Genomic DNA, 25452 nt, shown 5'->3' on the forward strand with positions numbered 1-25452 from the left:
TTATAAAAATGGGTTTAACTTTATTCAGTCTGTTTACTAACCTACTTAGTAACATGCTAAGCAACAGACTTTTCCAAATTTACTCTGATAACGACAGAATGAAAGTCTTCAAATTAAGTGACGGACTAACTCAAGAATCTGTATTGGCCCCTCTCCTTTTCAACTTATACATTAATGACCTCCCAGTCACAACCTCAACGAAATTCATATATGCTGATGACATCTGTTTGGTAACCCAGAGCTCCAGTTTCACCACTGCTGAAAGCACATTAACTGCCGACATGTAAATCCTGGACACATACTTCAGAAAACTGTTACTTCAGCATTCCACCTACGGAACAGACACTCTGCCTATAAACCAGAAGTTAAACTCCAAGGACAAACCTTACAGTACTGCAGAACTCCGAAGTACCTCGGAATAACACTCAATAGGTCCCTAACTTTCCGACAACATCTCTCCAACGTGGCCACAAACGTTAAGACTCGTATTAATGTCATTCAAAAGTTTGCTGGTACCTCCTGGGGTTGCAGTGCTCAAACCCTAAGCTCAACTGCTTTGGCACTATCATACTCAGTCGCTGAATACTGTAGCTCAACTTGAATGAGCAGTGCTCGCTGTAGCAAGGCAGATGTGCAACTCAACCAGACAATGCGTCTTATCACAGACTGCATATGTAGCACTTAAAGTGCATGACTATCAGTTTTAAGTAACATCCAACCTCCATGTCTACGAAGATCAGATACTCTCCTGAAGATCTGGAGAAACATTCAGAAGAATCCCCAGCTACCCGTACACAACGATATACTAACAGCAGAACATCAGCGTCTGAAATCAAGAAAACCACGTTGGCGAGCTGAGCGATATCTTGAAGCCTCCGACTTTAACATGAACGAAGTATGGAGAAGTCAGTGGAAAGAATCGTCAGTGTTCAACGGTCATCTGGTTGAAAAGCCTTCCATGCGAGTTCCAGGTTTCACACTCCCCAGACGCCAGTGGAGAACCATCAACCGCATCCGAACAGGACAAGGGAACTGCAGATATCTAAAGCATAAATGGGGCTGCGCAACATCTCCAGATTGTGAATGTGGAGCTGCCCTGCACACAATAAATCACATTGTTGGTGAATGCCCGAAACGAGCCTTCGGGGAATCTATAAATGATATCCACCATGCATCCATCACCTGAAGGGCTTAACTGCAACAGATTGGACTTAGAAATCTAAGAACATGTGTAATGTGTACATAATTTAGTATAATACTTCCGACATTTGATTCTGTACCTGTATTTTGCTTGTCATTTCTTACGCTGTATACTCTTAAAATTATATATTTGATCCAAGCTCTGTATCATCATACCATAAATAAAAAATAAATAAATTATGTTCACTCCTGTTATAAGTGGTGCTAGGAGTATAAGTGTAACTCTTGTGGTCACTGGTACCTTACTATGTACCCACTTCAGTGTCTTAGTTGTTTTTTTTTTCTCTGTGTCTAACACTCCTCCTGCAAAAACGTGAAATAAATTACCACCTGATGTTTTCTGCACGGTCGTAACTGCACCTCTAAGTACACTACACATGTCAGTACAGACAAATCTTTTTGCGTCCACCTGTCCACACTTCAGCACCGGACGTGCTGCCCGGCCAAAGTACGTTTTCATGGTTTGCTCTTGCCACGTCTACGTGGAGGTACTAAGCTAAAACCATATGATTCCCAACATATATAATTATTAGTCTGCAAATGAAGTAAATACTGATGTAGTGTTGTTCAGTACACAGCCCTCAGTCACCAATAATAATATCTGCACTTATATCCCTAACAGCCTGTGTGCAAATCATCTTCTGTCATAAATTTCCTGATGATGAGAGCATTATAATCGAGACCAACGGAATGAAGTCAATACTAGGAAAGACAAATGTAATTTTGGTAAAAACTATTAACTTGTAGCTGAAGCTGAAGCGTCAGTGTCGTCGTAACTGCCGTCTGCTTCACATCTGCTGTGCAGCGAGCTTCGTTAATTTAAGTATTACCTGTATTTTTCTTACTTGTCACTTCTTCTTCCGTGTGTTTTTGCTTTTAGGAAGCTTTAATTGTCGAGTGCTAGTAATAGTGTTCCATAGATTTCGTGTTTGTTTTGAATACAGTCAGAGAGAGTCCCTTTAGTCAGCTGTAGTGCCAGTAGTGCTAGCGTTTGTTTTGAATACAGTCCAGAGACAGGTAGTGCCTATTTTCATTGTTTTCAACAAGAAGTGTCTAGTAACCACAGTTTAGTCAGCTATTAGCAGTCTAGTTAAAAGTTGATTAACTCTCTACAGTAAACTGATTTCTTAGGATGGATAGGATGTGTGACTGCTGTGTACGGACGCAGGAGGAGCTGGCCACTGTTCGCGAACAGCTGAACGTGTTGATGGCCGCGGTCAGCCGTCTTCAGACTGCTGCCTCGGAGAAGCGGCAGTGGGGAGTCTGGTGCGTCGCATGGTACACCCCAGGTGTCACATGCTTCACCCACTGTCCCTGCTGTAGAGACATCTTCGCGGGTACCGGGCGCGGTTGGGCCACCCTCTCCCCAAGGGGAGTGGCGGGTTCAGCGTCGTTCGCGGCGCACGAGGCGGAGGGTCAGTGTGGACGCTGGCCGTGTGGCATCGCCCGCTCTGCCTGTGAGTGGACATGTGGCTGCTCCTTCAGCAAGGTCCGAGCAGGCACACGGGGGGAGGAGTTTATTAGTTATTGGGATCTCCAAAGTTAGGCGGGTGATGGAGCCCCTTAGGGAAATAGCGGAAAGGTCGGGGAAGAAGGCCAGTGTTCACTCTGTCTGCTTGCCGGGGGGTCTCATCCAAGATGTGGAGGAGGCCCTGCCGGCGGCGATAGAGAGCACTGGGTGCACCCGACTGCAAATTGTTACTCATGTCGGCACCAATGACTCCTGCCGTCTGGGTTCAGAGGTCATCCTCAGTTCGTACAGGCGGTTGGCGGAATTGGTGAAGGCGGAAAGCCTCGCTCGCGGGGTGGAATCTGAGCTAACTATTTGTAGTATCGTTCCCAGAACCGATTGCGGTCCTCTGGTTTGGAGCCGAGTAGAAGGCTTAAACCAGAGGCTCAGACGATTCTGCGGAGATATGGGGTGCAAATTTCTGGCTCAAAAGGGCTCTGAGCACTATGGGACTTAACATCTGTGATCATCAGTCCCCTAGAACTACTTAAACCTAACTAACCTAAGGACATCACACACATCAAAGCCCGAGGCAGGATTCGAACCTGCGACCGTAGCGGTCACGCGGTTCCAGACTGAAGCGCCTAGAACCGCACGGCCACACCGGTCGGCTGCAAATTTCTCGACCTCCGCTATCGGGTGGAGAAATGTAGGGTCCCCCTGAATACGTCAGGCGTGCACTACACGCCGGAAGCGGCTACAAGGGTAGCGGCGTACGTGTGGAGTGCACATGTGGGTTTTTTTAGGCTAGAGAATTCCCTCCCTAGGCTCGACAAGACGCCTCCTGAGACGCGGCAAGGTAGGAGTAGGCAAAATGCAACAGGGAATAACAATATTAATGTGCTAATAATAAACTGCAGGATCGTCTATAGAAAGGTCCCAGAATTGCTCTCATTAATAAATGATCACAGTGCCCATATAGTACTAGGGACAGAAAGTTGGCTGAAACCAGACGTAAGCAGTAATGAAATTCTAAACTCAGATTGGAATGTATACCGCAGACACAGGCTGGACAGTGAAGGGGGAGGCATGTTTATAGTGATAAGAAGTGCAATAGTATCGAAGGAAATTGACGGATGTGAAATAATTTGGGTGAAGGTCACGGTTAAAGCAGACTCAGACGTGGTAATTGGATGTCTCTATGGGCCCCCTGGCTCAGCAGCTGTTGTGGCTGAGCGCCTGAAGGATAGTTTGGAAAATATTTCGAGTAGATTTCCCCACCATGTTATAGTTCTGGGTGGAGATTTTAATTTGTCGGATATAGACTGGGAGACTCAAATGTTTATAACAGGTGGCAGGGACAAAGAATCTAGTGAAATTTTTTTACGTGGTTTATCTGAAAACTATCTTGAGCAGTTAAACAGAGAACCGACTCGTGGCGATAACATATTAGACCTCCTGGTGACAAACAGACCCGAACTATTTGAAACAGTTAACACAGAACAGGAAATCAGCGATCATAAAGCGGTTACTGCATCGATGATTTCAGCCGTAAATAGAAATATTAAAAAAGGTAGGAAGATTATTCTGTTTAGCAAAAGTGACAAAAAGCAGATTACAGAGTACCTGACGGCTCAACACATAAGTTTTGTCTCAAGTACAGATAGTGTTGAGGATCTGTGGACAAAGTTCAAAACCATCGTACAATGCGCGTTAGATGAGTATAAGCAAAGGGAACTTCACAGCAAACATAAACATAGCCAAAGCCTTGCAGACAAACAAAAATTACGCAAAACGAAATGTAGTGTGAGGAGGGCTATGCGAGAGGCGTTCAATGAATTCGACTTGGCAGAAAATCCTAAAAAATTTTGGTCTTATGTCAAAGCGGGAGGTGGATCAAAACAAAATGCCCAGACCCTCTGTGACCAAAATGGTAGTGAAACAGAGGATGACAGACTAAAGACCGAAATACTAAATGTCTTTTTCCAAAGCTGTTTCACAGAGGAAGACTGCACTGTAGTTCCTTCTCTAGATTGTCGCACAGATGACAAAATGGTAGATATAGAAATAGACGACAGAGGGATAGAGAAACAATTAAAATCGCTCAAAAGAGGAAAGGCCGCTGGACCTGATGGGATACCAGTTCGATTTTACACAGAGTACGCGAAGGAACCTGCCCCCCTCCTTGCAACGGTGTACCGTAGGTCTCTAGAAGAGCGTAGCGTTCCAAAGGATTGGAAAAGGGCACAGGTCATCCCCGTATTCAAGAAGGGACGTTGAACAGATGTGCAGAACTATAGATCTATATCTCAACGTCGATCAGTTGTAGAATTTTGGAACACGTATTATGTTCGAGTATAATGACTTTTATGGAGACTAGAAATCTATTCTGTAGGAATCAGCATGGGTTTCGAAAAAGACGGTCGTGTGAAAACCAGCTCGCGCTATTCGTTCACGAGACTCAGAGGGCCATAGACACGGGTTCCCAGGTAGATGCCGTGTTTCTTGACTTCCGCAGGGCGTTTGATACGATTCCCCACAGTCGTTTAATGAACAAAGTAAGAGCATATGGACTATCAGACCAATTGTATGATTGGATTGAAGAGTTCCTAGATAACAGAACGCAGCATGGCATTCTCAATGGAGAGAAGTCTTCCGAAGTAAGAGTGATTTCAGGTGTGCCGCAGGGGAGTGTCATAGGACCGTTGCTATTCACAATATACATAAATGACCTTGTGGATGACATCGGAAGTTCACTGAGGCTTTTTGCGGATGATGTTGTGGTATATCGAGAGGTTGTAACAATGGAAAATTGTGCTGAAATGCAGGAGGATCTGCAGCGAATTGACGCATGGTGCAGGGAATTGCAATTGAATCTCAATCTAGACAAGTGTAATGTGCTGCGAATACATAGAAAGATAGATCCCTTATCATTTAGCTACAAAATAGCAGGTCAGCAACTGGAAGCAGTAAATTCCATACATTATCTGGGAGTACGCATTAGGAGTGATTTAAAATGGAATGATCTTATAAAGTTGAGCGTCCGTAAAGCAGATGCTAGACTAAGATTCATTGAAAGAATGCTAAGGAAATGCAATCCGAAAACAAAGGAAGTAGGTTACAATACGCTTGTTCGCCCACTGCTTGAATACTGCTCAGCAATGTGGAATCCGTACCAGATAGGGTTGATAGAAGAGATAGAAAAGATCCAACGGAGACCAGCGCGCTTCGTTGTAGGATCATTTAGTAATCGCGAAAGCGTTACGGAGATGATAGATAAACTCCAGCGGAAGACTCCGCAGGAGAGACGCTCAGTAGCTCGGTACTGGCTTTTGTTGAAGTTTCGAGAACATACCTTCACCGAAGAGTCAAGCAGTATATTGTTTCCTCCTACGTATATCTCGCGAAGAGACCATGAGGATAAAATCAGAGAGATTAGTGCCCACACAGAAGCATACCGACAATCCTTCTTTCCACGAACAATACGAGACTGGAATAGAAGGGAGAACCGATAGAGGTACTCAAGGTACCCTATGCCACACACCGTCAGGTGGCTTGCGTAGTATGGATGTAGATGTAGATGTAGAAGCTTTGCTAAAAAGTATTGAAGTGTTCTCTTCAAATCGACTGTCACCCAAATTAGATAAAACGCAATATATTCAATTCTGGTCAGAACTAGCCCTGACCACATCCCATTTAAGAATGCTGCATCGGGAGAAGTCAGTATCAAAGCAGAGTTTACAAGGTTTGTGAGAGTGCACATTTAACAGGATCTTCGCAGACGCATATGTTCAGCGAGTCTTGGTTCGACTTTCATCAAAATTAGATAAAACTCAGTAGATTCAATTCTGGTCAGCACTAGACCTGACCACAATAGTGTTACATAAAGAGAAATCAATAAACAAAAGAGAGTTTGCAAAATTTGTTAGAGTGCGCATTGATGAGAGGCTTGAACAGGATTTTCAAAACCGCGTACGTTCAACGAGTTTTGTTTTATATGTAATCGTTAACTTTGCAAATGCATATGTCGTAGCATTGAGTCATTTTGACTGACTTCTTCCATTAATGTCGTAGGATGTAACGTCATGGGGCGATTATTCGTTGGCTCTAGAATATGTTATGAGGGTAGCAGATAGTGTCTTCTTATTCAGAGTTCTTCACATTTTGGTGTCGACTACTGCTCCTCTGCTTTCTTGGTTTTTCGTTCTATTTGGCTACTCGTGATTGCTGTTTTCATCTCACGTGCTGTCCGTCTTAGCTACTATGATGTTAGCCGTTCTTCCTTTCTCATCTTGCATTATCACTTTATTTTACTATATACGGCCATTTATTTATTGGTAATATCATTTGTCATCTCACGTCTCATTTCTGTCATCTTTAGTATCTTGTCAGTTATTCTTTTTTTCTTCTCTCTCGAGCTATAATATTTGATATATGTTTGTGCAACGTCTTTCACTTAGTTTTCGGTTACAGCGTGTGGAAAAATTGGTTCGACACTCATAGTAACTCCTCAAAGAAATTTGTTTTAATTCTTATTCTGTACGATTCGCCTTTTATCAGGAGGAATGTGTTAAAAACCATAAAAGCTGAAAGATGGTGGAACTGAGGGTTTCGTCGATTTTCACATTATCGATGTCTGAGATGCAAATTATATATAATGATTTTTAGATCGAATTAATTTGATTCGAAAATAGCTTAGTCCTTTATTTTTATGAAAGCTTATCCGATAGCGATTGCTAATACATGAAGTACTTGTAGGCGTTTTATTTCTTGAGAATTATGTTTGACTGGACTCGCAGTTTCACAGACAAGACAGCAGATCAAAGTGGGCCGAAGGACACGATTAACTTAACGCAGGTTGTAAAAGGTGACGCCGAAGGCTGTCGCGTGCACTGAACACACTGAGTGAACGCCCGTCGTGAGCCGAAGCCGACATAATTCTGACATCAGGTAACTCAGTCGCTGGAATTCTGCACGAGATGATCACCGCTCCCGCGTTCCTAAAGCATTTTTCCGCGATGAGGGCGCTGTAACGTACGCTAAAGGTCCCGGAAGACGGCCAACAGTTAAGCCTTGGGCGGAAAATGCAGAGAAGACGGCGGCAGTCTGCCGGTAGGAGAGCGATGTACTAGTGGACACTACTCTGCTCTGTGAAAGCTACAGGTGTTTTTGCCTCTATGCCCTCGACAGAACACGGCAGGTGAGATGTGAGGATTCTATAAGTGTGAGACTGCTACATTCTCATCCCAAAAATACCTGTAGCTGGCCCCTCATATATACAATGAAGCGCCAAAGAAACTGGTACAGGCATGCGTTTTCAAATAAAGAGATATGTAAACAGTCAGAATACGGCAGTGCGGTCGACAACGAATATACAGGGTGGTCCATTGATCGTGACCGGGCCAAATATCTCACGAAATAAGCGTCAAACGAAAAAACTACAAAGAACGGAACTTGTCTAGCTTGATGGGGGAAACCAGATGCGCTAAGGTTGGCCCGCTAGATGGCGCTGCCATAGGTCAAACGGATATCAACTACATTTTTTAAATAGGAACCCCCATTTTTATTACATATTCGTGTAGTACGTAAAGAAATAAGAATGTTTCAGTTGGACCATTTTTTTCGTTTTGTGATAGATGGCGCTGTAATAGTCACAAACATATGGCTCACAATTTTTGACGAACAGTTGGTAACAGGTAGGTTTTTTTGATTAAAATACAGAACGTAGGTACGTTTGAACATTTTATTTCGGTTCTTCCAATGTGATACACGTACCTTTGTGAACTTATCATTTCTGAGAACGCATGCTTTTACTGCGTGATTACCTCTAAATACCACATTAATGCAATAAATGCTCAAAATTATGTCCGTCAACCTCAATGCATTTGGCAATACGTGTAACGACATTCCTCTCAACAGCGTGTAGTTCGCCTTCCGTAATTTTCGCACATGCATTGACAATGCGCTGACACATGTTGTCAGGCGTTGTCGGTGGATCACGATAGCAAATATCCTTCAACTTTCCCCACAGAAAGAAATCCGGGGACGTCAGTTTCGTGTAAAGTGTGGGCCATGGTATGGTGCTTCGACGACCAATCCACCTGTCATGAAATATGCTATTCAATACCACTTCAAAATCTGTCATTGTCCCGTAATTTCTCTTGTGCCCAGTGGCAGAACTGTACACCACGTTCAAAGTCGTCGCCATGCAATTTCTGGTGCAATCGATGTTGATGTATCATTCTCAACACCGACGTTTTTGAGATTCCCGATTCTCGCGCAATTTGTCTGCTACTGATGTGCGGATTAGCCGCGACAGCAGCTAAAACACCTACTTGGGCATCATCATTTGTTGCAGGTCGTGGTTGACGTTTGACATGTGGCTGAACACTTCCTGTTTCCTTAAATAACGTAACTATCCGGCGATCGGTCCGGACACTTGGATGATGTCGTCCAGGATACCGAGCAGCATACACAGCACACGCCCGTTGGGCATTTTGATCACAATAGCCATGCACCAACACGATTTCGACCTTTTCCGCAATTGGTAAAGGTCCATTTTAAGACAGGTAATGCATCACGAAGCAAATACCGTCCGCACTGGCGGAATGTTACGTGATACCACGTACTTATACGTTTGTGACTATTGCAGCGCCATCTATCACAAGCCGAAAAAAGTGGTCCAGCTAAAACATTCATATTTCTTTACGTACTACACAAATATGTAATAAAAAGTGGGGATTTCTATTTAGAAAAACGCAGTTGATATCCGTTTGACATATGGCAGCGCCATCTAGCGGGCCAACCATAGCGCCATCTGGTTTCCCCCTTCAAGCTAGACGAGTTTCGTTCTTTGTAGTTTTTTCGTTTGATGCTTATTTCATGAGATATTTGGCCCGGTCACTATCAATGGACCACCCTGTATAAGATAACAAGTGTCTGGCGCAGTTATTAGATCGGTTTCTGCTGCTACTTTGATTATATCTTTGATCATTTCCAGAACGCCCAGTGGGCAACGTAAAGTACCTAGAGCGCCGCACATAGTACACTAGCATATCGAAGATATGTATTGTGGCAACTGGCAGCAAATGAATATATATATATATATATATATATATATATATATATATATATATATATATAAATCAAAGATGGGAGCACAGCTCCCCCCATTGCCATGGTTCCCCTCTCTGAGATGTCAGGGTCTATTGGTGAATCAGTATCTGGATGACTTGGGATGGGTCATTTACCCAATAGGTTTCTTTTTTGCTATCGTGTAATATTTATTATTATTTTTTTATTTTCTCATGGAAAGGACAGGTACTTTATTTCAGTTTCTATAGTAAAGTGTCACATCACCAACAACTTTAATTTTGGCCTAATTCATTGCACCTTTAACACACACGAACACAGACTCTGATTCATTTACTTTACGACGATTCCTTGTCCTTCCTTACAGTGTATAAAGCTATTGACAATATATCTATTACTACGAAGAGCGGAGTAGGTTCGCAAATTATTCTTCATGGTCCTTCAGTGTTTTGTGGATGCGAACTGAATTTTACACTTACTAATGCTGATGCTAGTGCACGTGGTAATGGTTAGGTTACTGTGGCACTAGTTCGTGGTGGTGAAGTGGAGACTGTATCAGGGCTGGAGACTTCTAAAAGCCGATAAGTTATTGCTTATCGTACATTTCAGATATGTGAAGTGTATAACAGAGATCGTGGCCGGCCGGAGGGGCCGTGCGGTTCTGAGCGCAACAGTCTGGAATCTACTGACCGCTCCGGTCGCAGGTTCGAATCCTGCTTCGGGCATGGATGTGTGTGATGTCCTTAGGTTAGTTAGGTTTAAGTAGTTCTAAGTTCTAGGCGACTGATGACCTCAGAAGTTAAGTCGCATAGTGCTCAGAGTCATTTGAACCAATTTGAGCCAGAGATCGTGGTTCATCTTACTATATACCTACAATGCCGTTGGTTCTCAGGACAAGGAATTGTCGTAAAGTAAATGAATCACATTCTGTGTCCGTGTGGGTTAAAGGTGCACTGAATTGTGCCAAGATTAAAGCTGTTGGTGATGTGCTACATGACTATAGAAACTGAAATAAAGTACCTGTCCTTTCCGTGAGAACTCCAATGGCACGTTATCAAGATTTAAGAGAGACTGAATGTGGTGTTATAGTCGGCGCAAGAGCAATGGGACGAAGCATCTCTGAGCTAATAATGAAGTGGGGGTTTTCCCTTACGGTCATTTCACGAGTGTACTGTGAATATCAGGAATCCGATAAAACATCAGATCTTCAACATCGCTGCGGCCGGAAAAAGATTCTGCAAGAACGGGACTAACGACGACTGAAAAGAATCGTTCAACGTGACAAAAGTGCAACTCTTCCGCAAACTGCTGCAAATTTCAGTGTTGGGCCATCAACAAGTGGCAGCGTGCGAACCATTCAACGAAACATCTTCGATGTGGGCTTTCGGAGCCAAAAGCCCACTGTGTACCCTTGATGACTGCATGTCACAAAGCGTTACGCCTCACCTGGGCCCGTCATCACTGACATTGGACCGTCGATGACTGCAAACATGTTGCCTGGTCAGACGAGTCCCGTTTCAAATTGTATCGAGCGGATGGCGTGTACGGGTATGGAGACAACCTCATGACTCCATGGACCCTGCACATCAGCAGGGGCTGTTCAAGCTGGTGGAGGCGCTGTAATGGTGTGGGGCGTGTGCAGTTGGTGTTATACGGGACCCCTTATACGTCTAGATACGTCTCTGACGGGTGACACATACATAAGCATCCTGTCTGATCACCTGCATCCATTCATGTCCATTGGGCAATTCCAGCAGGACAATGCGACACGCCAAACGCCCAGAACTGCTACAGAGTGGCTCCAGGAGCACTCATCTGAGTTTAAACACTTCCGCTGGCCACCACACTCCCCAGACATGAACATTATTGAGCGTATCTGGGATGCCTTGCAACCTGCTGTTAAAGAGATCTCCACCCACTCGTACTGTTGCGGATTTATGGCCAGCCCTGCCGGACTGATGGTGTCAGTTCCCTCCAGCACTGCTTCAGACATTAGTCGAGCCCAGGCCACGTCATGTTGCGGCACTTCTACGTGCTTGCGGGTGCCGCGGAAACGGATCAGTTTGCTAATAATGTAGTAACCCACCTTGTCTTGAATCTCTACCAGCCTTAATTACATGTAACTGTTTCATGTTCTTGCGATGATTTGTCTGTGAATAGGATGTTATTAAACATGTTCTTGTTGTACTTCAGCGCAACTACTGCACTCGTTTTTGTGGGTATTTACAATACACAATGGAATATTTACACATATCTCGCCTGGTCACAAAATTAAATTACAAAGTCACTATTCCACCACTTTCTGGTATCTGAAGGGCCATAATTCAGCGTTAATAAAAACAAATCCTTGCGTAACAAATCGTAGTTTACAGTCTTCATTGGGCATCTACGTACCGATACAGATTAATTATCGAAGGGCATTGGCGGTTTACCGCAAATTAGAATATATCCTTCCTCGCTGTTGGTCTGTGGTTGTGGTAACGCAGATAAAACATTTAAACATAAAAAATTTTCGATGGCGTCGAGCCACAGTCACGCGATATTCTTTGAAACGGTAAACCGCCATTTGACTGTATTACTACATTTATCATCTGTACTACCAAGATTTCGGCTTTGATCCCACTCTCAAGTATAATGCTAAAAGATATCATGTCTGTCATGTCAGTCCAAAGTGGGTAAACTTGCTTTGGACTACCCCAACAGACATGACGTAACAATGATCTAACAACTTTTAGCATTGTGCTTGATAGTGGAATAAAAGCCAAAATCTCGATAGCACCGAAGATAAATATAGTAATGCACAGTCAAATGGCAATGTTCCTTAAAAAAAAATTGAAACATATTGGATTAAGATCTCACAAGTACAATACTGATTCCTTTTTTTTCTTTTTAGGTGCTGTAAAAGGTGACCTGACAGCGGGAGGAATCACTTCTGAGGACGTAACAGTTCTGGATTACTGCAGTAAAAATGACTCACTGTTGAGAAAAAAGGAGCCAGATTTATGGGCCAAAGAGCTAAAATAAAGACGATCCAGTTTGTTCTTTGTTCTCATATTCATTTCCAAAACAGTTGAAATACTATACTTCCTAAGAATGTGTTCAATTTCTACGATCAACATTTTCAGTCAACTGAAGAAATTGCCTTTAAGATACGTTCCTGCTAAAAACTGTGGTACAATAGTTGTTGATTGTCGCTCCTACCTCTTTTTTCATTGATATACCGGACGAATAAACCGATTGCTGTGCTGCTGCGTTGGTCTAAAAAGATAAGGACCAACAGAATCTTAAGTTATCTGGCAGTGCTATGAATTTTCACAGATAGGGACCTCGAAATTTCAGTGTTACACTGCAGCGTGATTTTTTCCTGGTCTACAATTGATCAAAGTTAAAAGCAAAATGTAGTTTGACGTCCAGCGGTAACCATAACACTGAGTAACACAGGTGTCAACTGTCTATGTATCGTCAGCTCATTCCTAAAAAATCTAAGTAACGTCAGCAAATGGTACATGTTTCAAGAGTCTGTTGTGGCAATGTGTGTGAACGATATAACAATCGATAGTAAACACGATGGTTCAAAGAAGTCATTTCAGTTTATGAGAACGATCTGAGAAACTATCAGAAGCAAAAAAAAAACTTTGCGCTTCAAGTTATGCCCTTCACATTAAGTTGGGGCTGCGCCAAGTGGTCAAATAAGGGCTGACGTATTCAAACTCTCGCTGTCAACTTTCTCAGTTCTTGAAACGCAGATTTCTCGATTGACCTGAAACTAATGCTCTGTGTGAAGCCCAAATCTGGTAAGTGATGTGCTACGGTTCAAAATCATGAAGAGGGACCATATTTAAAGTTTCCATTCTCCAGACAGTAACACCTTGAAGAGACGTTGGGGTTGATTTGTAAATACTGCCACAGCCTCCTGTAGTATATCATTACATGATTCTGATTACTAATGTTCTGATGACTGGGGTTGTTAGGCCGCCTGGGGCAAGTCCTTCTACAGTGATGGGGAAAAAAATCGCAACGCCAAGGAGCTGTGCGACATAAACGAAAGTTAGTAAGCGTGTTTCTACATGTGAAATACGACGTCTATTTAAATTTCGGGCGAGTGGCATAAGTGCGACGCTAGTAGCCCCATTGTGAAGACGCAAATCAGATCTGCTTTAAATAAACGCTGTACTGGTCATGAGCATTAGTTACATTTAAGATTAGACGTGGTGAGTTGATGTTAGTCAAGAATGCCTTTAAGGCGACAAAGACGCCAAAATCAACACCTCACTGAGCTTCATCGAGGACGTGTAATAGGGCTACGAGAAGCTGCTCTTTCTTTCTGCGACGTTGCAGAAATACTTGGCAAGAGCGTACATGACTGCTGGCAGTGATGGTCACGAGAATATACGGTCACAAGAAAATCGGCCTTCGGACTACCGAGAGGGAAGACCATCGTGTTCGGCGTTTGGCTCTGGCGCATCGTACTGCAGTTGCAGCAGCAATTTGAGGAGCGGTTGGCACCACAATGACACAACGTAAGGTTACAAACGGATGCTTCAAGCACAGCTCCGTGGCAGTCGCCCTTTAGCGTGCATTCCATTGACTCCAAACCACAGACATTTGCGGCTTCAGTCGTGTCAAGCGAGATTTATTTGGAGGGCAGATGGAGGTCTGCCTCCGTACCAATGATGGTCGTGTGCTGACTAGAAGGAGGCTAGTTGGAGGCCTGCAACCAACCTTCGTGCTAGACACACTGGACGTTTGGTCTGAGATGGATTTCGTATGACAGTAGGAGCAACCTCGTGGCAATCCCGCCCATCCTGACTGCAAAACTGTATGACTATCTGATGATTCGATCCGTAGTGCTGCCACTGATGAAGAGATTTCCAAGGGGTGTTTCCAACAGGATAACGCTTGTCTATATACCGCAGTTGTAACTTACAATGCTGTACAGAATGTCGAGATGAGCCGGCCGAAGTGGCCGTGCGGTTAAAGGCGCTGCAGTCTGGAACCGCAAGACCGCAACGGTCGCAGGTTCGAATCCTGCCTCGGGCATGGGTGTTTGTGATGTCCTTAGGTTAGTTAGGTTTAACTAGTTCTAAGTTCTAGGGGACTAATGACCTCAGCAGTTGAGTCCCATAGTGCTCGGAGCCAATGTCGAGATGTTGCCTTTACCTGCTCGACAACCAGATCTGTCTCCAGTCGACCGCATATGGGACATCATCGGACGGCAATTCCAGCGTCATCCACAAACAGCATTAACTGACCAAAGGCTACAGGCATGGAACTCCATCCCATAAACTGACTTCCGCCACCTGTACAACACAATGCATGCACTTCTGCATGTTTGCAGCCAACATTCTAGCGGTTGCACCGGTTATTAATGTATCACCATTTCATATTTGCGATGTTAATATATTACTAGACAAAAGTATTCCCGAAATTTCATTACTGTATATTAATTATTTTTTGGCGTTACGATTTTTTCCGTCAGTGTATCTGACGCCACTTCGGCGTCTTGCGCGTCGATGAGGATGGGATGAAACGGTTAGGACCACTCAAACACCGTGTCCCCGAGCGAAGAAAATCTCTGATTCGGGCGGGCATCGAACCCGCGATCCCGCGGTCTATAGCCAGCGACACTGAATACTAGACCACAAGTGGTAGACAGTGTTGTGTAAAGTCAGTCCATTCAGTGACAAAAATTTGTTTAAAAGTGCATTTAATTTTCATTTGAAAATCAGAGAAACTAAACACAAGGCGAACTAACCGAAAAAATCCCTTTAAAAGTCACACAACAATTGACGTACCGTACCTTATACGCTTTATATTACTTAGTTGGAAATTGCTGACTGCATAAACACCAGCTGGAAACTATACTGATCTTCGAATTTTATCGGAAAGCAAGCAGACTCTCTGCCTAAAAAGGAACAAAGATCTAAAGTTTATTTGCCATTCCGGCTCTTCATTGTGAATCGAAGGTGTGAATCGGTATATTTTTAGCACATACAGGGTGTTTCAAAAATGACCGGTATATTTGAAACGGCAATAAAAACTAAACGAGCAGCGATAGAAATACACCGTTTGTTGCAATATGCTTGGGACAACAGTACATTTTCAGGCAGACAAACTTTCGAAATTACAGTAGTTACAATTTTCAACAACAGATGGCGCTGCGGTCTGGGAAACTCTATAGTACGATATTTTCCACATATCTACCATGCGTAGCAATAATATGGCGTAGTCTCTGAATGAAATTACCCGAAACCTTTGACAACGTGTCTGGCGGAATGGCTTCACATGCAGATGAGATGTACTCCTTCAGCTGTTCAATTGTTTCTGGATTCTGGCGGTACACCTGGTCTTTCAAGTGTCCCCACAGAAAGAAGTCACAGGGGTTCATGTCTGGCGAATAGGGAGGCTAATCCACGCCGCCTCCTGTATGTTTCGGATAGCCCAAAGCAATCACACGATCATCGAAATATTCATTCAGGAAATTAAAGAAGTCGACCGTGCGATGTGGCCGGCACCATCTTGCATAAACCACGAGGTGTTCGCAGTGTCGTCTAATTTAGTTTGTACCGCCACAAATTCACGAAGAATGTCCAGATAGCGTGATGCAGTAATCGTTTCGGATCTGAAAAATGGGCCAATGATTCCTTTGGAAGAAATGGCGGCCCAGACCAGTACTTTTTGAGGATGCAGGGACGATGGAACTGCAACATGGGGCTTTTCGGTTCCCCATATGCGCCAGTTCTGTTTATTGACGAAGCCGTCCAGGTAAAAATAAGCTTCGTCAGTAAACCAAATGCTGCCCACATGCATATCGCCGTCATCAATCCTGTGCACTATATCGTTAGCGAATGTCTCTCGTGCAGCAACGGTAGCGGCGCTGAGGGGTTGCCGTGTTTGAATTTTGTATGGATAGAGGTGTAAACTCTGGCGCATGAGACGATACGTGGACGTTGGCGTCATTTGGACCGCAGCTGCAACACGGCGAACGGAAACCCAAGGCCGCTGTTGGATCACCTGCTGCACTAGCTGCGCGTTGCCCTCTGTGGTTGCCGTACGCGTTCGCCCTACCTTTCCAGCACATTCATCCGTCACGTTCCCAGTCCGTTGAAATTTTTCAAACAGATCCTTTATTGTATCGCTTTTCGGTCCTTTGGTTACATTAAACCTCCGTTGAAAACTTCGTCTTGTTGCAACAACACTGTGTTCTAGGCGGTGGAATTCCAACACCAGAAAAATCCTCTGTTCTAAGGAATAAACCATGTTGTCTACAGCACACTTGCACGTTGTGAACAGCACACGCTTACAGCAGAAAGACGACGTACAGAATGGCGCACCCACAGACTGCATTGTCTTCTATATCTTTCACATCACTTGCAGCGCCATCTGTTGTTGAAAATTGTAACTACTGTAATTTCGAAAGTTTGTCCGCCTGAAAATGTACTGTTGTCCCAAGCATATTGCAACAAACGGTGTATTTCTATCGCTGCTCGTTTAGTTTTTATTGCCGTTTCAAATATACCGGTCATTTTTGAAACACCCTGTAGAAACGTCATCAGGCTGACACAGAGGCCATTAGGGAACAGCTTGGTAAATGTAGGTCACAGAGTCAAAATAAGAAATAATAATGTAGGTAACAAAGTTAGCAAGGGACACATGCTCAAACTAAAGCCCTGAAATGCCAGTTTGTAGGACATTTCATCAGATGCAGCAACTTCAGCTCAAAGCATAAACCTCTGAAAGGAAAAGTGATAGTAAAAAGACGAAGAAGAAGATGCTGGGATCAGCTGAGAATATATATGGAAGGTCACGTTAGCCGATTACAGCAATGAAATAAACTGGGGGAAACTGTCAGGAGATAGAATGGGCTTTTGGTGGAGCTCTAGGCCAGCCACTGCATTGTGGCTAGTTGTAATGGCCTTTCTCCAGCGTCTACAACCAAGGCATAAGCATTCCAACTCCATTTTCGTCAAATGATCCAAGTGATAGAGATACCTAAACCGCACAAGGAAAACAGTGGAAAACAGCCGTCCATTCTGTGATGAGCTCTTTTTGCTCTAGCAGACCACATTGACAATAGCTTTGACAAACAGGATTTGCACACCACTCTGAAATTAATGTTTATAAATTAATTTACAAGAAATTACAACACGACTGAGATCTAGACGGTAGTTACAGATGAGCAACACTTAAATTGGATCGTGACTAAATGACGAAAAATGAGATTGAGGAACGTTTGGAAGAATGTTCACACAAGTGTATTACGTAGCTCTGCTAGAAGCGCGTGGTACTACACAATAATATGCTTTTATAGTTCATGGTCGTTGCGGCGGATGGTGTTGTGTAAAATGCACAATACTTCTACGATACAGTTGCCCGTCATCTTCAAGTGGTGCTATGGCTGACTCTTGTGTTTCGCCAGTTTATACACTGGTTCGCTGTCCCCAAGAAGCGGGGCTGTAATGTCATCGAAAACTACAAGGTTGATACGCAGAGCCCCATGTCGCCGAGTCGAGCTGTCGCCAAGTCACAGACACTAGAGAACGCGCGCGGCCGATGAGGTGGTGGTCGGTTAAACTGCCCTACGTTCGGTGCCCCACCGTCGTTATGTCGCTGAGTTCGTTTGTCTGCGACCGACGATTCCTTAGTACTGCCAGTACTGGTTACCAAGCTTTACTGAGCTGAAATGCTCTGTCTCTGTTAATTAAGTTATTAGCCCGTCGGAGAAGAGCAAGCAGACTGTCGGCACAGTGAAAACAGTTTAGTTATTCGTGGTCGGAGATAAAATCACGTACATTGGATAGCTGTCTCTGAGAACTATGGTATCCCGGATGACAATGTTAACCATAGTGGATATTTACAGAACTGAATGTTGGGTGATGTTTGAAGCAAGGGTGCCCATACGATAGTTTATATGTGTGGGGCGGGAGGGGGGAGGGTCTGGACCTGGGAGTTGTGAGATATTTTTAGTACTTTGGGAGACGAATGGCGACTTTTAAGTATCCATAAAAAAAGTTCCAGTGCCGACCTGTTAAAAACATGCGCAATACCGACTTTTAATGATTCTCGTGAAAGAAAGATATCTGATTACACTATATTTTTTTCCTTTCCCTAAGAGCTATTGGGTGGGGGGGGGGGGCGAAGGGGGCGCTTGACCCCGGGTATAGGCGCCCTTGGTTTGAAGGAGATGTAAAGTGGTACAAATTGAGGTATATCAGATTTCGGTATCTCAAGTAAATTGTTATATGGTGCCTACTTGTACTACCACGTGGCGAGCGGATTACTAGAGTTTTCCGCTTTTTGAGTGCGCAAACGCACGACGAAGCTAACCGGCCGATAATTAATTAAATTCGCAAAGATGAAAATGAGCGCAATAGCAGATTTTCTAATATTAAGAGTGTGGTGTCACCACCAGACACCACACTTGCTAGGTGGTAGCTTTAAATCGGCCGCGGTCCATTAGTACGTGTCGGACCCGCGTGTCGCCACTTTCAGTGATAGCAGACCGAGCGCCACCACACGGCAGGTCTAGAGAGACGTACTAGCACTCGCCCCAGTTGTACGGACGACGTAGCTAGCGATGCACACTGACGAAGCCTCGCTCATTTGCAGAGCAGATAGTTAGAATAGCCTTCAGCTAAGTCAATGGCTACGACCTAGCAAGGCGCCATAGCAATTGATAGTTATCGTATGAAGCATGTCTCATCAAGAGCGATGTACCACAAGGATGGATTAAAGTTAAGTATTCCAGAAGCTACGTACTTTTCTTTATAGCATTCATTACGTAACCTGTTTCAGACCTCACGCCCATCTGCATGAGCTTAGCGCGTGCCTTTCGGCTACTTCAGAGTGGCGTGGCTGTCTTGTTACACCACAACAGTTGGCGACGAGAGTAAAAGCGGTCTTCTTCTTTATACTTGCTTTGCTTACATTTGCTTGTGTCATGGCTTCGCCACAATCTCCAGATGTACTGCCCGAATTTTATCGCTTGCAGAATCAGCAGACGCAGGCGTTATTGGATGCCCTTGGACAGCTCGTGCAGGGTCAACGTGCAATGCAAAATGATGCGGCAGCCACCGCTCCACTGCTACCACAGCCACAACATGCTGTTGCACCCCCGTTCTGGCCATTTGACCCAACTATGGAAGGCTGGACGGAGTGGTCGCGCCAATTTGGATTCCATCTCGCCGCCTACAGAATTCAAGGTAACGAGCGGCAGCCTTTTTTATTGGCCTTTGTAGGTGTGTCCACCTACCGTGTGATAGTGAAATTGTTTCCCCGACGCGACGTAGCGACTCTGTCCTACGAAGAAATTTTGTCGGCGTTAGATGCCTATTTCAAAGAAACAGTCAATGTCGTTGCAAAAAGGTATACGTTCTTTCGTACAAAACGTACGGCCGGTCAGACTAATAGGGAGTGGGTTGCAACATTGCAAGGCCTTACTAGGGATTGTGCTTTTGAGTGTGAATGTGGACTCCCTTATTCAGATACAATGGTACGTGATGCAATTGCACAGAACGTTTCAGATGTTCGTATAAGGGAACAGATTTTGAAACTAGTTAATCCCTCCCTTCAACAAGTGATAGACATATTGGATAGGCAAGACACACTTGACTTTGCACAGGAATCATTTGAACCTTCGCCAGCCGTGTGTTACATTAACCGGCCCGCCGGGCGCGCTGCACGGAACGATAAACAGCCCTCGCGCTCGTCCGCGCAGCTGCCGCCTAGCTCTCCACGTGTGCCGCGTAAGCGAGCAAATGCAGTGAAATCATGCCCGCGGTGTGCGACTAGACATTCTCGTGAACATTGCTCATCACGCCAAGCTATTTGCTTTTACTGTAATCAGAAAGGACATGTTCAGAGTGTTTGCCAGAAAAAGCTCAGATCAGACACTCACTACCATTCCAGGCCCTTTGCTTCGCGCCGGAATCGAACCAAGAATAATCAGGCTCATGAACCTTCGCCCATGGACATTCATGTAGTTAATTCCACTCCGTCCAGTGTCACTTTCTCTAACAGTGACTGTGTTCGTCCCACAAAACGTGTGCGTCGACGTCGACGGAAATCCCGTCAGGTTGCAAGTGCTTCTGTACCTGTATCAGTTCAAATTGCACGAGACAGTCGCTCTTGTCGTCAGCAGGACAATAAACTTTTTGTAGACTTGGACTTTGAAGGCAAAGTGATACCATTCCAGCTCGATACCGGAGCTGCAGTTTCATTGATCAATCACGACACGTACAAACAACTGGGCAAACCTCCGTTGTGTGCCGCAAATGTTCCGCTCACTAGTTATTCAGGACAGCCTATCCCTGTGTTAGGACAGTGCACCTTCTTGCAACATACAAGGGACAAACAAAACTGGTGTCATTTTACGTTCTTCGTTCTTCTACTGCGGTAAACTTGTTCGGTTTAGATTTATTTCAATTGTTTAACATGTCTATAGTCAATCAGGTACTATCAGTGAACGAGACTGTGCCTTCAGCCAGTGTTTCTCGTCTATGTGAAGAATTTGCAGACATTTTTGCACCGGGCCTTGGCTGCGCTACGAACTATGAAGCACATTTGGAACTGAAAGTAAACGCGCAACCGAAATTTTTTAGAGCGCGCAATGTTCCCCACGCATTGCGTGATGAGGTCGCAAGAACTTTAAACTAATTAGAATTGCGCGGGTTCTGCCGCTCCGGTCAGCGCCCTGGGGACCCATCTACTGGCTCGCCTCATCCCCAGGTGTAACCGACGCTGCCTTCCATTTTGCCCCATGGCGAAGCGCCGCCGCCGCCGCCTGTTCTCCCGCCGGCGCCGCCCGCAGTGGACGCGTCGCTGCAACCGCCTGGCGCCTCCCTGGGTCACGCGCCGCCGATCGCTTCCCGTGACCAGATGTCCTCCGCCATGGAACTCTTGCCCGCTCCGGACCAGATGTCGTCTTCGCCAGTCGGGTTCCCCGCCCACATGGAGGTCGACCCTTTGGCCCCTCCTGTATCTCTAAGGGCGCAAACACCGCATGTTGACGTGCACCCTGGACTAGGTTTTCAGGCGTTTCCTAGCTCCCCTCGGACCGAATGGCCGGGAGCGGGTGGCACAGCCTCGCCTGTTGTTAGGCTCCCCACCCCATCGCATACGTCAACATGGGGTCCTCCCCACGGCGGGCGGAAGCCTTATAACACGACCGTTCGCCGATTTGCGGGGGAGGAATGTGGTGTCACCGCCAGACACCACACTTGTTAGGTGGTAGCTTTAAATCGGCCGCGGTCCATTAGTACGTGTCGGACCCGCGTGTCGCCACTTTCAGTGATAGCAGACCGAGCGCCACCACACGGCAGGTTTAGAGAGACGTACTAGCACTCGCCCCAGTTGTACGGACGACATAGCTAGCGATGCACACTGACGAAGCCTCGCTCATTTGCAGAGCAGATAGAATAGCCTTCAGCTAAGTCAATGGCTACGACCTAGCAAGGCGCCATAGCAATTGATAGTTATCGTATGAAGCATGTCTCATCAAGAGCGATGTACCACAAGGATGAATTAAAGTTAAGTATTCCAGAAGCTACGTACTTTTCTTTATAGCATTCATTACGTATCCTGTTTCAGACCTCACGCCCATCTGCGTGAGCTTAGCGCGTGCCTTTCGCCTACTTCAGAGTGGCGTGGCTGTCTTGTTACGCCACAACAAAGAGTACCAGATGCTGTGAATTATTTCGTTGTAAAATGCCTTTCTCTTGTTAACGAATTAAGAGGACGTAATATAAAAACTTGTAGAAGAACTGACTTTACACCATTTATCACAAGGCATACCTAACTGTTGCAATTGGCAGTATTTTTAGCAACTGGAGATGAAATGTCGACAGTCGAAATGAACATCATAGATTATTTTCAGATTACCTACTTGAATGATCGGTAAGCCCTTGTAGCATGGATGAAAGAGAAATTGAGTTAATAAAGGCCTTACGAAACGAACAGTGAACATATAATATAGGTTTCACTGCATTGACGTCACATCGCACCACCTAAACTGCAAACTTATAATTATAGAAATGTAAGATCGTGGCTTCATTGACTTCAGGCGGCACACGACGAATTAATGTTCAATATGACAGTTTACTCAGTGTACATTAAAAATCACTGCGTCTTCAGGCCACGAGTGGCCTATCGGGACCATCCAACCGCCGTTTCATCCTCAGTGGAGGATGCGGATAGGAGGGGCGTGGGGTCAGCACACCGCTCTCCCGGTCGTTATGATGGTATTCTTGACCGAAGCCGCTACTATTCGGTCGAGTAGCTCCTCAATGGGCATCACGAGGCTGAGTGCACCCCGAAAATGGCAACAGCGCATGGCGGCCTGGATGGTCATCCATCCAAGTGCAGGCCACGCCCGACAGCGCTTAACTTCGGTGATCTCACGGGAAACGGTGTATCCACTGCGGCAAGGCCGTTGCCCAGTGTACATTAAACAAAACCACAAACTTCTACAGTTGAGTGCTTAATTGTGGTCACAGCGAGTGATAATTAAAAGTTAAGTTGTGCCGGTAAGTTTCCAAAACTCTTCTTAATAATCTACGAATTCCAGATTAATTTTCATCCATACCAGATTTTCATCTACATTTATCGCTAAAAATGACACAAGTGAGTTGCTAAATATATTTATGTTCAAAGTTTCTTTACACGACCCAATGTCTAAATCTAGTTATATTAAAACTAAAGGCACCAAAATTAGTGTACTGATGTACTCATCAAAATGGTTACATAATGCTGAAAAGATTCTAGTAAGTGCTTAATGAAGAGTACTCACTTAGCGTGATATTAAAAGAAACTTGTTTACAATTTACGGTTATCAGAAAAACAATACGATAATCTGAAAGAATTTTTCCATTATCTTGGTTATTGTGTATCAAAGAAATAAATACACGGTGTTTCAAAAATATTCATCCGACTTCACGATACTGTATCTTCTATTTAAGCGAAGATAGAAACTGGAGGTGGTTGGTTGGTTGGTTGTTTTGGGGAAGGAGACCAGACAGCGTGGTCATCGGTCTCATCGGATTAGGGAAGGATGGGAACGACGTCGGCCGTGCCCTTTCAGAGGAACCATCCCGGCATTTACCTGGAGTGATTTAGGGAAATCACGGAAAACCTAAATCAGGATGGCCGGACGCGGGATTGAACCGTCGTCCTCCCGAATGCGAGTCCAGTGTCTAACCACTGCGCCACCTCGCTCGTTGGAGGTGGATTTTAACTTAAACGGAGGACAAAGTAATTATTGTCAAAATACACATCAAACTGCACATACAGCCTTGAGATAGGATTACAATTTTATTACATTTAGGATCAAAGTCACATTTATGTTTCTCAAATACTCAATCGTCGCACGATAAATGTCCAGTCTGCGGTCGAACTCGTCTCATAGCATCTCTGGAGCTACGCATTCATTGCTTTCGTTATGCGGCGACGCAGTTTACCAAATGTTCTTAGAAGTGGGGATTCACATATGGAATTTGAAAACCCCTCCTCCTGTAGCAGTATCTAAAAAATGCAATTAAATTACAAAAAAATAAGTGCTAAAGAGATGTTATTCCTAAATAGCATTTTTTAGAAATAAGAACTGTTTTCTATTGTTATAAGGTTTGCTAATCAGTTATGACAGTACCTTGTATCTCTTATTTTGTCAAAGAGGCGATGACGTATGTACTGTATTGTTCCTCAGATCCTTTGTGGAAGTTGGGTCAGTGCGCAGTTGTATGGACTTTGTTTCCTACTTGCATCATTTTTTTCTGTAAGGCTTTTTTGGAACACAACTGAAATAATTTCTGATACAAATTTTTCTCTTCTGTAACTAACTTGTTATTTCACTTCATGGAAGTACACACTTGTAACATTAATTACACAACAGTACGCACAATGGCGGTTATACGTAATACGAAGCGACATTGCCTCCCATCTCCATAAAGCACCTCTAACTGACAACTCACGACTGACAGTCCGTGATGTCTGCCTACGCACAACCACCACTACAAAAGAGCTCAGCTCGGAGAAATACGTATCTTATTCAAAGACTACTCGCAGGTCGTTCTTAATCCGTGACAGGACTGTTTTCTCTGGCGTCCTCACGGTGAAGTTGACTACATCTATGTACCATTTCATATTAATTTAATTACATTTCCTTGACAAAATAAGAGTAATTAAAGGAAGAACTGAGTTGATAATTTGTCCTTCAGGTCCAGATAATTATTTCTTGACATTGCAACCCAAAGTCCCACTCCACTATCAACATGGAAAGGAAAACCATACCGCGAGACCAGACGACTTCGAAGACCAGTTGTGAAATGCGAGATGCACAGAAGGTGCGCCTCACAGTTGCAAATTAATGGCACCTGTTGAAACGGAGGACGCAAAACGCCTTTTGCTGCTGTGTTGTCGCCATCTCTACTCGACGCACAGTACGTAATGAAGGAGTGAGCGAGCTAGATGCTGCATAGAGACTCCTACCTCAAATATCAAGTACCGGAAACTTATAACTGACGCCAAAGTAAGGGTATAGTTACACATTACTTCAAGTTTCTGTATTTATTCGCGTTGAAGATAGTCTTGTGAAATCGAATGAAACTTGCGGAAACTCCATTTATGTAACTCAAACGCTATATCAATATGACTGCATACTGTTCCTAATGCTTGCTATTGTGTTCTTCTATTTCTGTTCTTACTTGCTTGAAAATTTA

The 25452-nt window shown here is 44.4% G+C and overlaps 1 protein-coding gene across 1 annotated transcript in view; it reads left to right on the forward strand.

The window, feature by feature from the left end:
• LOC124799006 overlaps positions 1-12766 on the forward strand; it is a 71863-nt gene extending 59097 nt beyond the window's left edge. The window contains exon 5 of the mRNA XM_047262542.1: positions 12636-12766. Coding sequence (XP_047118498.1) covers positions 12636-12766 — 131 coding nt within the window. The remainder of the gene's footprint in view (positions 1-12635) is intronic.
• Positions 12767-25452: the final 12686 nt, after the last annotated feature.

The sequence above is a fragment of the Schistocerca piceifrons genome, chromosome 5, assembly GCF_021461385.2.
Source record: "Schistocerca piceifrons isolate TAMUIC-IGC-003096 chromosome 5, iqSchPice1.1, whole genome shotgun sequence".
Taxonomy (NCBI): Eukaryota; Metazoa; Arthropoda; class Insecta; order Orthoptera; family Acrididae; genus Schistocerca; species Schistocerca piceifrons.